Raw genomic sequence first — 17,237 nt, 5'->3', positions numbered from 1 at the left:
ATTTTGATTTTTTTTTAAAAAATTGTAGCTTAATACTATTCTCCAAATCTCAAGATCCCAGTTAGGGTATCTAAATCCCTAGGGCAGCTAGAATCAGGAGAGGCTCTTTTCTGGCCCAGTATCAAGGCATTTTTCTATTTATATTCAAAAGGCTACTGAAAAATAGATGTAGATGTTTATGCTTTTTCTTTCTTTTTAGTTTTTGGAGAAAATGTTTTAAAGCAAAAGGAAATCTGTAATTATTGTTTTTATCTCTGGCACAGTCTGTCATGTGAGGATGAGGATTTGAAGAGGTGTGGTATGTGTGTGTGTGTGTGTGTGTGTGTGTGTGTGTGTGTGTCCTGGGGCTGTCCCTGATCTTTTGTGTTCAAGGTTAGTATTCTACCACGTGAGCCACTGCTCCATTGCTGGCTTTTGGATGATTAGTTGGAGATAAGAGTCTCATGGGCCTTCCTGTTTACAGATGTGAGCCACAGCCCTCAGCTTGAAGAGGTTTTTGTTTATTTGTTTCTATTTTATCTTAGTATTGTATGAAGTTTTGAAGATAGTCATAGAGACATGGAAACCTTCTCCAACTCCTAATCTACTTGATATTTCTGGTCATGTTTACTACATCTCTTCTTATTACCAGAAAAGCCTATACAAAGGATATTTTCTGGAAATTCAAAACTCAGATTCAGGAAAGAAAGAGGCAATTTTCAGCTCATCTCTACATGTTAAATTTTATAAGGAAGGATGGTATTGAAAAAATGCAACTCTTTATGTTTACCTTATTTTAGCTTTGTGTGTCACTTAAAAAGGAACTGTTTCTAAAAATCTTTTACTGTAGATTAATACAATATATACTATAACATATGTAAATATATATATATATACACACATATATATATGTGACGTACCCTGTTTTCAGATGCCCCCTCACAGACCACCAGAGACCACGATCAATGCAAACAGCAAAGACTCGTTTATTACAAGCTGGAGCTTGGTCCTCCGCGCACTCGGCAACCGGTGATGCTAAGAGGCCCTGAGCGTAAAATCAGCGCAGTTTTTATAGTATTGAACAAACAACTTTAAGGAACTTTTACATAAGAAATTACATGATTGGTTAACATTTAAAACAAGCTAAGGTGGGCAACTATGGTTGGTTGACTTTTACAGAAAAATATCCTTGGTTCATAGCTTGACCACCAACGGTTATGAGTCACACCTGGACCAACAGTATGCATGGCATGTTTCGCCCTGGGCTCTGAAGAACCAGTTGGTCGGAACGTTATATGGTTTTAACGGAAACTCTTAGCCCTAGGTCACTCATGGGCAAAGTCACTTGGGAGCTAACACCTGCCTTGAGCAAACGCCATCTATGGCTCCAAGAATTGTGCATGGCTTTCTGTCATAAATTCCTAGCATTGGGGCTAAAGTGGGTCACGAGTTAAGTCGCAGAACTGAGATGGGGTCTTAAGTAAAATGGAATTGCTTAGGTTTTTCAATATGTTTGTATACAGTTCCAGTGTTTTGCTTGCTAAATGGAGATAAGAGTCTCTTGGATTTGTCAGCCTGAGATGGCTGCAAATTATGATCCTTATATCTCAGCCTCCTGAATAAGTAGGCTTATAGGTAAGTGCTACTGTCAGCCTGCTATGCTGGCTTTTTGGTGTACATATATATGTGTGCTTGTACTGGTCCTAGAACTTGAACTTAGGGCCTAGGCACTGTTCGTGAGCTTTTTACGTTCAAGGCTAGCATTCTAGTGCTGTATCACTTGAGCCACAGTTCCAGATCCACTTTTTAGTGGTTGTTTGGAGAGAAGCCTATTGGACTTCCCTACTCAGACTGGCTTCAAGCCACAATCCTCAGATTTCACCCTCTTGAGTAGCAAGGATTATAGGCATGAGCCACGGGTGCCAGTTTATCCTAGCACTGTGTTATATCTTTCTGTTAGTCTTTTCCCACAACTCAATTAACTCCTTATGGCGACAAACTGACAAATGACTGACTGCTCAATTTCCGTGGTGGTAACCACTGAGCAGGATTTAAAGGATAGACCTTATTTTATGTTACCTGTACCAGAATCCTTGATTGGAATCTTTGCCAAAATTCAAAGTCCTAGGCACAGACTCAAGTGTACTGGATCAAAATCTATAGAATTTCAGAACAAGGATTAGCATTTTAAACTCCTCCAGGAATTTGTTGAGGGCAGGGCAATTAGACAGTTATTGTTCTAGAGGATCAACTAGCTAAAAAGAAAAAAAAAGAAAATGAACATACTAGATCTGTTGTCTGTTGGTAAGTCTGCTTCTATAGAGATTTTGATTAAGGCTGTGTTCCTCTTAAAAATTATGTGGTCTAATTAAGTAAAGGGAGCCTGTTTCTCACCTAATTTAATAAGCCATGAGAAAGTCCTCTGTACCTCTTAAAAATAGTGAATATTATTCTCCTGGGTTCGAATTCTGTGTTTCTGTCTTGAAGAAACAGATTTAAATGATTCCAGTATTAATAACAAGATTAAGTGCAATAGTCCTTTTGATGAATTTTAAGAAAAATGAAATGAAATCACTTTGGAAAAGTATCATGGATTACTAAAATAAGGCAAGGGCTAAGATTTTCAACAGTTGTCTTGATCTTGTGGTGGTAGCATTCACAAACATGAGCACATTCAACAGGGCCCTGGGATAAACTGTGCGCCCTGGGGGGTTGAAGACCTGGGAAATGCTGCTTGTGGGTACTTCTTCCATACAAAAGCCGAAATACTTTCTCTTTCCTATTCTTATCTGGGCTCAAGCTCTGCTATTGTGACCTTTTGTAAACAACTGTTGTAGAAGATAGGAGGACTTGGCTAGCCTTCTGACCCCTGCTGTGATGTAGTTTGACTCACTTTCATGGGGTCTTGTGGCTTTTCTTCATTCCATCTTCAATACAGTTCTGTCCTCTCAGGTTTGTTCTTCTCCTGTGGTTAAAGGATTTCAGAGCGGGGAGCTGAGCCCAACTTCTTGCTTACAAGTCAGCACCTTAAAGCTGCAATTGTACTTTTTATTCTTTGCTTCTTTTTTGTTGCAACATTGAAAATACAAAACCCAAGATGTTATCTTCTTCCAAGTTTCTCCATTTCTCCCCCCATTTCCACAAATAAATGTAATTAGAGAAAGTCAAGGGAATAATCAGTTGGAAGGTAGCCATTAAGAACAGTGTTTTGCCAGGTGCTGGTAGCTTATGCTTCTAATACTAGTTACTCAAGAGGCCTGAGATCTAAGGATTGTGGTTCGAGCCAGCCTAGGGAGAAAAGTCCAGGAGACTTTTATCTCCAATAAACTACTCAGAAAAAACTGGAAGTGGTGCTATGGCTCAATTAGTTTAGCACTAGCCTTGAGCACAGACAGGCTCAGAGACAGAATCCAGGCCTTGAGTTCAAGCCCCAGGACTAGCCCCCCCCCCCAAAAGGTGTTTATTCATATTTTAGCCTTTCTCTTTTTTTTCTATTTGTTTTTGATCTTGTGTTGGTCTTTTGAGCTGAGAAAAGACAGGTTATAATTAAGCTAAAAGTGCTTTTTTTTTTTTTCAGATGAGAATTCTCCAGCCAACTTTTGGGATTCTAAAAACAGGGGAGTGACTGGAACACAAAAAGGACAAATTGTGTGGAGAATTGAACCTGGCCCCTACTTCATGGAACGTAAGTAACTGACTCTCAAATGTAAGCCTAAATATTGAATATTGCAGATATTTATAAAAATTTATAGTCTTTTCTGAATGTTATTTTAAATGTTTTTGGTTCTCATTTTCATATTTATGGCACAAAATACTACCTTGGGAAATACAGAGAAAATACTCATTAGGAGAATGTTCATTTATTTTAGGGGAAAATTTTGATATGTATATATGTACACATATACAAAAATATATATCAAATGCATTTGTGTTTACATATGTCTTGTGGATTTGTAATATGTAAATTATTTATGGTTATTTTAATACTTTACAAATTTGTATATACCTTTTATCTATTTTTGTAATTAGTACTTATTTAGATTAATTTTAGAAAGGAGAAAGAGCATTTCAAGGTTTTAATTAATTTACTAATTCTAGCTGAGTGCTGATAGCTCATATTTGTAATCTTAGCAGCTTTGGAGGCAGGAGATAGGAACATAGTGGTTTATGGCCAATGTAGGCAAAAAGTTCTAGAGAGCCCATCTCAGCCAGTGTCTGGGTATGGTAGAATGTACTTGTTATCGAAGCTATGTGGGAAGCTAAGATTGGGAGGATCTTGGTTCTGAGTAAGGCCAGATGAGGAAAACTTCAAAACCCTAGCTCAGCAAGATATGGTAGTATGTGCCTGTCACCCTAGCTATGTGGGAAGCATAAAATAATTTGCAGCGGGGGGGGGGGGGAGGAGGAGGGTTGGGATGGGGAGGGGGGGGGAGATGGGGGGGGAGGTTTCACAATGCAGGCTGCTGGTTCAGGCAAAAAATGAGATCCTGTCTCAGAAAGAACCATAACCAAAAGAACTGCAGATAGAATACTTATTCAAAAAACATTAAGCTCTAAGTTCAAACCTCAGTATTCTTCCCCCCTAAAAAAAGAAAGAATATAATTTGCCTTTAGAAAATATTATTAGTATTATTTTTCTTAGCTCAGGTTGTCCTGGAACTCACTATGTAGCCTTGACTCATGATTCTACTACTTCAGCCTCCTGAGTGATGGAATTGTATCTGTAAGCCACTATACCTGCTTCATTATTATTTTTGCCAGCAAGGTAGTATTGTTTGCATCTGGGTCCTGGCCTTTACAAAGTGTTAATGAGATAAGCTGGGGCATACTACCATCCATCAACTTACTGAGAACCAGAAATAGGATATAGATAATTCAATCATTACTGAGTTAATTTGATGATATACTTATTTGTAAATTCAAGTGCCTGTAGAGTCCATAACTCATAGAGATAATCTCTTTTTGGGTGGCAAAGTAGGTGAAAGGGTGTTTGTATTTGCCACTCGTATTATTGAGTTATTAAACTCTAAGATTTCTACGTGGAAAGATTTAATATATTACAGAGCTTCTGTGAATACTGGTAATTAAAAGCTGGTACTGAATGAGTAATTAAGCGGAAATCAGCTGGAAGCACATCTTTATTGAGGCATCAAAAGCTCACATAATATAAAAGGTTATTTTAAAGAAGATGAATGTGCATTACTTTGAATGGCTTAAAGGTATCAGATAAGGCTTTTCACCATTTTTACTGGTAGGTCTGCATTCCAGAGGTTTTTGTAATCCTTCATCTGCTTCTTGTGGTATGTCTCCTTTGCCTGATTGGTGTGCTAGCTAGATCCTCTCTTTATGTCTTAAATAAAATTAGTTTTTAAGGGAAAATGTTTATGATATAACTGGAGGCAGAGGTGGGTAGTGTGAGGAAGGGACAGCTGATGGATACAGCATAACATGTAGGAAGTTTTACCAGCATAGAGACAAAGATTGTTTCTGGAGATGGCCTGTTATTGTAAAGGTGATGTGCAGAGGGCTTAGAGCTGCGTAACTCAGGTAAAGAGTACATTTCTTTTGAACAGTATCACCTCTTCTCTAATTTTCTCCTAGTTTTTCCACCTGACCTTCCTTCCTCACAAGGTGTAAAGTTCATTTTCAACATGGTGTCTAGTGAATATCACTGCTGCATTTTGTTCATCCTTCGTCCCACAATTTCTATGCTCCCCCTTATGTTCCCCAGATAAAGTTACATACGATATAAAAGTACAGAAATCAAAAACAGCAACAAAGGAGAAAAAAAAAAGCAAGAAGAAAAGTAACAGTAAACTTCTTGTTTCCATTTCTTTGAGTTCATTTCAATAGATATCATTTTATGTGATCATATGCCCATAGCTATTGAAACTTTGTGATCCTCTCCTACAAATATCCTCCTTTGGTCTCACTGTATGAATGTCCAGAATATCATATCCATGTTTATTTTTTTTGTCTTTTACCATCCAGTGTGTTTATTTGTAGATCTATAGGCACTGACTAGTTACAACAAATGAGGGAAACCATGCAACCTATGTTTCATTGAGTCTGACTTACTTCGCTTAATGTAATTTTTTTTTTTCTGAGTCTTTCCATTTCCTTAGGAATGCTATTATTCCATCTTTTGGATGGAATTGTCTGCCTCTAGTTGTCTATATTGGCAATACTAAGTAGTAAGGAAAATGAATGTGAAAAGTATATGAGGGAAAAAGATTGGAAATGAGGTGCTTTTTTTCCCCTTCTTCTTCTTAGCAGGACTAGCAGGGTCTAAGAGGGTAGTTGGCTGAGAAGTATTGCTTCCTTATCCTCAGGGAAAAAGGTTAGACCATCTTACTCTCTGTTCCCAAATGCTGAAGAGAGCTAGTCAGGTCTGCCTGTTGCTGGAATGTGCAATTTATATTACAAGGCTCATGGGAACACCTAGGAAGAGGCCAGTAGCACATACTGCTATTATCTGGAACGTTTTTCAAGGGCAAAACATTAATAGAGTATACCATTTGCTACCATTGATTTTCTCTTTCCACAAAAGTGTTGAGATTCATAATGTCCTGGCTGATTAGGCTGTAATAAATAGCAAATATAGGAAATATAACTTTACAGTTGAGTAAATATAGTCAATAGCTAGTACAGTAAACATGTTTTGGGTAGCATTTCCTTTATATCTTCTTCTGTTATTTAATGGAAATAAGCATGGCATTAAAGCTAAGAATTAGGAATCAAATTCCTTTTCTTTATTCCCTAATTTAGCACTTTCCTGCCTTAATCTTTTACAAATAAAATTCAGAACATTGCAGAACAGGACTGTGAAACTGGGAGTATCTAGTCATGTAATACAAATTGACTGACTGAGGAGAGAAGCCTAAATTGAAGTCTAAGACACTGAATAGAATATCAGAAAGTTTCTACTTTTAATTAAGTCTACAGGGATCAGAATGACAGCTTTCCTAACATACATCCACATCTTTACAGAATAAAAAACTATATATAAACATGGTGGGTCAGAAATGAAATCTCTCTCTCTTTCTCTCTCCAACTGGGGTTTGGACTCAGAGCCTCATGCTTGGTAGGTACGCTACCATTTGAGTCATATGTCTAGCCCTTTTTGCTTTAGTTTATTAAAAAAAAACCCTGAACATTTTAAACCAGTGTCTGGCTGAGCATGTGAACATTGCTTCACAACATAATAAAATCTTCCTTGCCTCTTTGGAGCCGATGGTATGAAGTCTAAAAGAAAAGAAGAAGGATGTTTGGATAGCTTATAAAATTCTGAATATTGTTACTGTCAGACCTTGCAAACTTAAATGATAATTTCTTTTGTTTTGGGAAAGAAAATTTTTCTTTGCCTCATACAAAGGGAAATTCTCCAAAAATTTATATATCCAACTCCCTGGACAGCCTGAACTGAGAGCTGCTTAGGTTATTTCTGAAAGTAAGATGGCTCTGGTCTGCTTGGGTATCCCTCAGAGGAGGCAAGTGGCTTAGACTTAGATTATTAGAGGACGTAGGCAGATGGATTTAAAGGGAAAAGACAGGATTAATTTGGGGTGGATACCCTTTGGCATCAGAGAGGAAAATCAGTTTTTGTCCTAAGACTGTCAGCTGTTCTAGTAAGTGACACGGGTGTCACTGCATCTGATCTGCAGCCTCTAGTCGCTAAGGGCTTTCCAGTGTTGTCTGAGTATATCAAGAAGTTCTCTTAATTCTACATAATGTTTCATAAACGATGGTTATCCAGTCATTCATAACTACCTTTCGTTTTTCCTTCTTCCTGTCCATTATCTCCTCATTCATGAGGAAATACTTACTATTGATTGCCAACTTTGCTCAATGTACTATTTTCAAAAGGCACCAAGTTCTTGGATCAACGAGAAAAGCTTAGAAGTAGTCAACTTCATTGCACACTGCTGTGTGCTAAATTGCTTTGCAACTATTAAGGAGAACAGTAAAACACATATTTGTAGGAATTACATAGCATATACACATCTCTACCTCTTTTAGCCCTACAAAGTAGATGGAGGATTTAGAAGCAACATTCAAGATGCAAGAAGCAGGTGTAAGAGTCTTATCTCTAAGTGGTGGCACTCAGTTCCATGCCTTGCCAGCACAAACACATTTATGAAGGCTTTCCATTGAGAGTGGGGAATACCTCAGCTTCTAATTTTTATTGTCAGAATCTCCACTCTAAACTTTCCATTCCTGAGTCCCTTCCCACCGACCTCAGAAGCGTCATCTTTGGATGGGGATTTGGTATTTTTCACTTTCTATTCCCATACGTATTATAGATTGTTTGTTCTCTACTCCTATGTTAGGTTTTTACCACCTCCACACTGATACGGGATATCTTGTGTTCTGATGGTTTTGTACTGAGTTGAGGAGGGTCTGGCCTTTCAGACTTCTCATTAAACAAGAAGACATCTATTCAAAAGTGTGACAAGTGAAATATATTTTTATTATTCTCAATATGTGGCTTCTAAATAAAAGGGCTATACATAGGAGCCATAGAGGGCCATGAAAAACTAATGTGTTAGGATAAATTCCAATTAGCTTGATTTTTATTTTACATTGTTCTATTTAGATTAAATGGAATACTTCAAAGAAGAGGAATGTTCACATTCCATTCATGACTTGAATTTGTTGGACTTTTAGAAGCCTGGGGAAATTCTAGCCTTTGTAAATTAGGATAAGATGTTGAGCACTGCTAAGCAAGTTGTAGCCCTATTTAAGGCTATGAACAAGATCTTAAGTCTTGGAGGTACAACCATTTCTTGCAGGGTGTAGACTGTAGGGACCACTGTAGAAAGCCATGCACCATGAGTTGAGGATATTGTACAACATGAGTTGAGACTGCTTTTAAAAAATATCCTTTCCATAGGGAGCATATGAGAATGTAATGTTAAAATGATAGAAAATGAAAGTCTCCCAGATCTGTCACTAGCTTCCTCCCCCAAGAAGCTAGTTGACACTTTCCCATTTTCTATTATGTGTGTATGTGCATGTGTGCACACAGGCATGTGTGTGCTGGTCCTGAGGATTTACCCTGAGCCTGAGCACTGTCCCTGACCTTTTCTCCTCAAGGCTATCACTCTACCATTTGAGCCACAGCTCCAGTTCCAGCTGTTTTTTCAGTGGCCAACTGTAGATAAGAGTCACACAGGATTGGCTAGGTTGGCTTCAAACCACCATCCTCCGATCTCAGCCTCCTGAGTAGCTAGGATTACAAGCATAAACCATCAGCACCTGTTTATTTTTGTTTGTTTATTTCACATGTAAATATATAAACCCATCCTTCTAGGTATATGATGAAATGATGCTTTGAAATGTAACATTAATAGTTCCTTTTTCTTGGAAACTCTCAAAATTCTTTCTGCCCTTCACCCATCATCCAGCCACCTGGTACTCAGCCTGTCAAAGTTCGCTTTACCCACTGTACCCTGGCTTCCTTCCACTCATCCCAGTCCTCTGTGTTGGAGATGTTGTGCCATCACTATGCTGTTGCCTATATTAAGCTCGTTAGTAACTTAATATTTGAAGATGAAAGTAGCTTATCTGTTGTCAGCATCTAGAAGGTACCCAATCCATCATTTAGTAACTCTCAGAAGCAAAATATCCCAAAGATTATTAAAAGAGCTAAACACATCTTTATGATTCATGAATGGCTTCTGTGTTCAGAAGAGACTTGAGAGGAGAAGATATCACTTGGGGCGTGTCTTCTTCCTCCCCAGCGTAGGGCTGGCCCCGCTGACAGCAGGTCCTATGTGCCAGGATTGGAGGGCTCAACCCACTTCTGGTTGCTCCACACTCAGGCAACATACATTTTTCAAGTTGATTCTCTAGCACAATAACACCCTCTTCCCCTGCTCCATTTGTGGAATTGAGATTATGTGGGTGGAGACATTGAATTGGTTGGAAACATCTGGCTCCAGGGCCATACAAGGCCTGCAGAAATCATTTGATCTATGATGGGACAAACGTGTATGTTTCTTGTATGCTTTTTGTTTGTTGCCATCTGCTTGTATTGATAATCTTGTTTGGCCCAAGAAGGTTGTTATAAATATCCAAATAACCCTTTGGCAGCAAAAAGGGTATCATGATACCCCCAGGGTATCATTTGAAGCCAGTTAGAGGAGCGGCCGCATGTCACCTGTGGCTGTGAGGAACTCATTTAGAGCAGGTGGGAGTCCTTCATTGCTCTTTGTCCCTGTCCTTCATGTCCTGTGCTGGTAAGTGAGGATATGAGGATAGCTGCATGGCCCCTGGAATCATCCCTGCTTGGGTGTTCAGTCATGAGGCCTGCATTTGCTTCCACCTGCCTTTGTTTGTCTTTTTTATGGCATGCCTTTTTCTGTTTTAATTTTCCTCTTTCAGTTATAAGCTGTAGCTGAAAGCATGTGTATCTGAGCACCAACTTGTCTTTGAATAGTCTTTTCAGTTACATTTTCCCATAACCAAAGATACTCAGCTACATTAATTAAAGCACCTCCTTACTCAGAGGGAAAGTTGTTCAGTTGCACCATTTGAAATGTGTTGAGTAATAGACCTCCTGAAACATTAAGTAATATTGGAAGAGGAAAACTCTTACTCCACATGGCATATTCCTGTATTTGGAAGGGCAGAAATGTTTTTTTTTTTTAGATTCCTTATAATACCTAGAAATTTCAACATCCCAGTTAGTAATTGAAAGAGCCAGCAGATAGAGAATGAGTGAAGGCATATTTAGACTGAAGAGGACTACCAGTTAACTGAATATAATTAACAGTTGCAGAGTATTTTATAAAACAATAGCAAAATGCAAGTCATTGTCAAGCTCAGTGGAACCATTACTGTAGATCATTTCTGCAATGGAAACCACATTTTAACAAATTAAAAATATAGAAATTAAATCAAATGTGCTCTTAAATAACAGTGGAATAAAACTAGATATTAATTACAGAAAGTGTAGCAGAAAATCCCCAAGTATTTGGAGATCTAAATTATTGTTTGTTTTTTTCATTTTCTTTAAAAAAATAGTATTAGCATAGAGGAATTGTACAGAGATTTCATTGGGATATTTACAACATGAATATAATAGGCATTGATCAAAAATACAAAATATATAGGGCTGGGAAGGTGGCTCAGTGGTAGAGTGCTTGCCTTGCATGCTCGAGGCCCTTGGTTCGATTCCTCAGCACCACATAAGCAGAAAGAAAAAGCCGGAAGTGGCGCTGTGGCTCAAGTGGTAGAGTGCTAGCCTTGCGCTGAAGAGCTGAGGGACAGCGCCCAGGCCCAGAGTTCAGGCCCCACGACCGGACCAAAAAAAAATATATATATATATTATTCTTTATTGACATATATGCATATGCCATATATATCTTAAGTAGTCATATATATCACACATATAAATATACATCACATAAGCCATACATGTCATACATATCATATGCCATATACATCACACACATTGTATGTGGCGTATGAATGCCACATGCGACATATGTGCCACACACAACACATGACATGTGTATACCACACGTGTCATATGTATCATGTGTCATACACGTCAAGACAACACACGTGTGTCACAGTGCTGCATACATGCCGTTTATGCCATGCATTCACACATACCACTTACGTCACATACATGCCATATAAACCATGCATGTAACATATCACATGTATCACATGGATCACATATGTCAACATAGGCATGTAATGAGATACATGCCTATGTTGGCATATGTATATATATTGGCCTGTATATTTTGGAAGGGCAGAAATCTTTTTTTTGGGGGGGTCCGGTCGTGGGGCCTAACTTTGGGCCTGGGCCCTGTCCCTCAGCTCTTCAGCTCAAGGCTAGCACTCTACCACTTGAGTCACAGCACCACTTCTGGCTTTTTTTTTTCTGCTTATGTGGTGCTGAGGAATCGAACCCCAGAGCCTTGAGCATGCAAGGCAAGCGCTCTACCACTGAGCCACCTTCCCAGCCCCCAAGGGCAGAAATCTTAATTGGCATGTTGCTGAAGAAGCTGGCACCTTCCATCTAGCTGCACACAATTCTTTGTTCTGTCCTAGACTACATTTTTTTGGGGGGAACCATTCTCTCTCTGTCTCCCTGTCTCTGTTTCTCTGTCTGTCTGTCTGTCTGTCTCTCTTTCTCTCTCTGTGGTTTTGTTGTGGATGATACATTAAATCCTTTGTGTCAGTACCTTTATAGCAAAAATTCTACAGGGTTTTAATAGTCATATCCAAAAATTCTATTTCTTTTCAAATCAAAATGTTTGTTATAGTTTCTTGGATTCTAATTTGTCACTTGCGTTAGAAATTTATTATTATTTGTCTTAGCAATAAATGAATTAAGACCCTAAATGGGTTAGCCGACAAAGCAGGCCTGGTCATCAACATCCTACAAGAGAACAAAACAGTGACGCTTTTTTTTCTCTTTATTCTTTGGTTTCATAATCTCCAATCTAGTTGACTCTTGAAATCTTGGATGTAGTGGATGGTATTCTCTCATCTGAGGGAAAGTGAGGGAAGATGCTTTATAAAAATGCCCTTCTCAGGCTGGGAAGGTGGCTCAGTGGTAGAGTGCTTGCTTTGCATACATGAGGCCCTGGGTTCGATTCCTCAGCACCACATAAGCAAAAAGAAAAAAGCCGGAAGTGGTGCTGTGGCTCAAGTGGTAGAGCACTAGCCTTGAGCTGAAGAGCTGAGGGACAGCGCCCAAGCCCAGAGTTCAGGCCCCACAACCGGACCCCCGCCCCCCAAAATGCCCTTCTCTTCCTTGCAAAATGCCCTGCTCACTTACTAACCACTGGAGTGCCTTCTGAGGTGCTGCTGTAGGCAGATTCACAGGCTGCTGCCATTCCAGAATGCAGAATGTGATCGTAAGGAGCTCACACCCACAGAACTGAATCCTCATGCATGTCACTGCTTTGTTCTGCTCTGACAGGACTTGTGCATGTGTGTCCACTTTGTTTTCATGCAGATTACATCCTATGGATCATGGAAGAAAGTAAGGGGAAGTAAGATTTGTGCTGACCTATACAGCCTTTACTATTTTTAAATAGCCCATGGCTCGTGTTGATGTTTAGGAAAGACATTTGTAGAGGAGTCGCCTTAGGAAGGCTAGGTAATAGTAAAGCTAAATTCCTGCTGAGCTTCTAACTGGACATGTCTTTCCTGTCTCCCTGCTTCTGCCACTCCTTACTCCTCACTCTCTAGCCCCATTTTTCTCATCCATGAGATGAGAAGATGACGGTGGCATGTCTTCACTCATCTTTCTGCCTGGCCTCCAACCTCTTTCTCCTGGTGTTCTTCCTTTCCCATGTCTTCTGTGTTTTGTTGTGCCCAGAATCTCATCTCAGCATTTCACTATAAAATAGCTGCTAGATCAAAACCTTGTCCTGGGCTCCTTGTACTGTTGGGTACTATGCTGTGTAGGTATTGTGGTGGGTATGTAGTAAAAGTCTTTTGGTTGATGATGATAACTAAACTCTAAGTTATTGGATAATGATTAAAATACATAATAGAAGGACTCAATATTTTATTCTATGATGAAACCTTTCTTGATACTTACTATTGGTCATTGATATGCAAAGTGTGATGTTATAAATGTCTGGAAGAGGATTTTTCTCTAATTATTGTATCTTTGACTTGAAATAAGCAAACAGGATACCCTATAGGAAGCCATACAGTCCACAGCCAGTAACACAGTGGGAGATTAACTTTCTGGGAGAATATTTGGACCAGCTTTACCTTAATGACCCTGTCACTTAGGTGAGAGAGAAGCTCTCTCCTGTAGCTCCGAACTCTTCCTCAGAGGCCTGCCCCTGGGCAGCATTGTCTGGATAGAATGTGTCCCAGGAAAAATGCAGTATGGGACAAGACTTTCTTCTGCCCAAGGCTTTTGTGGGGGTGCACTAATAACATGAACATGAGATGAGACAAGGTTGGGCACACCGCGGAGCACCTTGGTAAATACTGCAGGAGTGGTCTCAGGGAGACGCGTTCTTAGTGAAGCTGGAGTTTTGCTGGTCCTCTAGCTGAGCATATCACGCCTGCCTCCTTGCTTATGCGACTCGTAATTCTTCACTGTAACCCCGTTTATTTTTATCTCTATGTAGGGTTTCAAAGCATTGCTTTTGTACATCACTTTTCTGATATCATTTCTTCACTCTATGTCTGTCTGTCTGACTGTCTGTCTGTCTGTCTGTCTATCTCTCTCTCTCTGTCTCCCTCATAGTAGTACTGGGGATTGAACTCAGGTCCTTGTATATGCCAAGCAGGCATTCTACCACTTATGGTCATGCCTCTGGTCCCTTTTATGTTAGTTATTTTCAAGATAGGGACTTACTTTATGGTTACAATAGTCTGGGCTGTGACCTTTCTATGTGTTGTTGGGAGTGACAAGCATGTGTCACTGGTACATAGACTTCATGGCTCCCCATCAACTCAGCATTTCAGACAATGTGGCAGGAAGATTGTAAGTTCAAATTCAGCATGGACTACATTGTAAAACATCAAAAAAAAATGTAAAGGAAGGAAGATGGGAAAAGTTGCCTGACAGGGGTATGATGGATTTCCTCAGTAGCTGCCTACATGACTTGTTTCAGTATCTTTATTGTTTGTTTGTTTTTTCCTCCCATTGCTTGTAGCGGAGATAAAAATCTGTTTTAAATACTACCACGGCATCAGTGGAGCCCTGCGAGCCACAACCCCCTGCATCACAGTGAAGAACCCGGCTGTGATGGTGAGTGCATCTTCTTGCTGGCCTCCTGTGAGGGCCGCACACAGACGTGGTTTCTATTTTTGCCTGTGCAGCCTGACAGGCTTATGAGAAACAATGGAAAGCAAGTTCATAACAGTGTGGGCACACATTTAGAAAAGGAAATCACTTAACAAGGCTGGCATCTCATGAGCGAATGGGGAAAATGTTAGATATGCAACAGTCCTGTGTCTTGTCAGTTTTCTGCGGAACCTGTGCATGAGGTACAGGGTCCTGAGTGTACTGTCACAGAAGGTGTTAAACTTAGTTGGGGTAACCCATTGACAGGAAAGGGTGGCATTAGGTGAAATTAAGTGAATTCAGAGTAAAAGAGAAAAAGTTGCCATTTAAATAGAGAACTCAACTTGCTCATCAACTCAAGGAGATTGAAAAGGGTATGTAAATTGCTGGTTCTCATGAGGTTTTAGTGTTAGATTGCCTCACTCTTGTTGGGCTGTAGTGCCTCATGGTGAGCCGCGCATATTTTTGGAACGACCTGGCCTCTCAATGTAAGGTACCTTCTTCATCCAGTCCTCAGATGAAGAACCAGCCAATGGACTTCTGGGGAAACATAGCACTGGTCTCTTGAAAAGAGCATGTTTATTCCCAGAATAGCATTCTGCTAAGGATTGCCTTTCACAATTTTGCGATTTTTACATCTAATGATCAGATTTTTAAAATGTATCCTTCTTACAACATGCTTCTTCTCCAAGGTAACATGGATAGTTGGACTCAGGAAGTTTAGGAAGACTCTTAAGAATCCAAGATGTCCCTTATTTGCAATATCTAGTATATGTATGAGTCAAGCGGAAAAGGTCAGATAATGTGATGTCAGGAAAATGAACCCTTAGATATGTATTTTAATGTTTTTTCTTTCATGCATGTGTTTCTAACGCATTTATAAGATTATCTCTTTGTTGCTTTGTATGTCCCTCCCCCACAGTATAACCCCTGCTTTCACTATATTTGATGTCAGTATAACTTGTGGAGGAGATGGGGAAAAACCAGTTGTTTAAGGATACAGGTGGACCTGTTGCAACAATGAGAAGTACAAGTTGTCATGCCCAAAACGAGCTTTACAATGTCGGTGGGGGGGGAAGGGGGGGGGAAGGAGAAGGATTGGGATTGGGGGGGAGGGGGGAGGCTGGGAAGGGATGTGAAGGGTAAACAAAGGAAGAGGCTGCAATTCTTGGTAAGAAATGTACGCATTATCCCGCCCATGTAATTGTAACCCTTCTGTACAGTATGTTCACAAATAAAATAAAATTAAATTAAAAAAAAAGAATCCAAGATGTGTAAATCCTTGCGGATTTTATTAGTCACTAGTAAAATTGAGATCATGAAAATGTAGATTCCCAAGGAGCACAATCTTTATAATATTATGTGTAGGCATGTATGTATATTCACATTAAAAATGGTGACAGATTTGGAAATAGGCAAGTGGCCAGTTGGATTTTGTGTGTGTGCGCCAGCCCTGGGGCTTTGGCTTGGGCCTGGGCACTGTTCCTGAGCTTTTTGGCTCAAAAGTATCTCTCTACCACTTAAGCTACAGCTCTGCTTCCAGCTTTTTGATGTCCAATTAGAAACAAGAGTCCCACAGAATTTCCTGCCCTGCCTGGTTTCAAATCACAATCCTTAAATCTTGGCCTTCTGAGTAGCTAAGAGTACAGGTGTCCAGTGAGATTGATTCTTTTAAGAAATAGTTATTATTATTATTTATTTTGTTTAGGTGGTACTGAGGAATTGAACCCAGGGCCTCATGTATGTTAAGCAATCACTAAGCCACATTCCCATCCCTGAAGTTGATTTCTTAAATTAGAAAGTAGACCCTACATTTGACATTTTGGAATTGGCCAGACTAACGATGTATTGTCTTTAGTAATGTCTGGGCCTCTGAATCAGTCTTTCCTTTTCCTTTATTTATTCAAACAAATACTATTGGGTGCCTGCTAACTACCAGGCATGATGCTCACCACTGGGACCAGGTGATAAGAAGAACACAGCTATTGTTCTTATTGGCCTGCTAAACAATATGAAAGTATTTATTTATTTCAATGATAATTGAGTAGGGAGTAGTATATTAAAGCTATGAGACCCTGGCCAGGAGAGTCTTGGAAATTTTCTCTAAAGAAGGCAAGGCATGGTTGAGGGATAAGTTAAAGGATGCATAAAAAGAGCACAAGGAAGGGTATTAAGACAAAAATTGCAGACACTACATTGTGGCAAACTTGGTGTGAAATATAAAAGAATACCTTGCATTACTGTGTGAGCATTTGAAGGTCATAAAAAGAACAATAATTGTGGTCTGCAAAAATCTTCAGTGTCATAGGCAGTGGCCTTGTTAACTCTCTAAAACAAAAAATTGCACAAGCTAGATGAGTGTAGCTGTATATAATAAAAAAAAATCTTTGACTGATTTGACTTTTGTGTGAAACTGGCTAATTAATAATACTAATCAGCAGTTTCTGGATTAGAGTTTTTCATACTTTAGAAATTT

General features: G+C 39.5%; 1 protein-coding gene across 4 annotated transcripts in view; it reads left to right on the top strand.

The window, feature by feature from the left end:
- The window catches only part of Hecw2 (HECT, C2 and WW domain containing E3 ubiquitin protein ligase 2), a 218,544-nt gene that overhangs the window by 77,786 nt on the left and 123,521 nt on the right, over window positions 1–17,237 (top strand). For all 4 annotated transcript variants that reach the window (XM_013013284.1, XM_013012535.1, XM_013011815.1 and 1 more), the window contains exons 2-3: window positions 3,557–3,664; window positions 14,631–14,725. In XM_013013284.1, coding sequence (XP_012868738.1) covers window positions 3,557–3,664; window positions 14,631–14,725 — 203 coding nt within the window. The remainder of the gene's footprint in view (window positions 1–3,556; window positions 3,665–14,630; window positions 14,726–17,237) is intronic.

The sequence above is a fragment of the Dipodomys ordii genome, unplaced genomic scaffold (genome assembly GCF_000151885.1).
Source record: "Dipodomys ordii isolate 6190 unplaced genomic scaffold, Dord_2.0 Scaffold1, whole genome shotgun sequence".
NCBI lineage: Eukaryota > Metazoa > Chordata > Mammalia > Rodentia > Heteromyidae > Dipodomys > Dipodomys ordii.
Note: the sequence above shows the minus strand (reverse complement) of the source record. Positions and strands in the feature narration are given on the sequence as shown.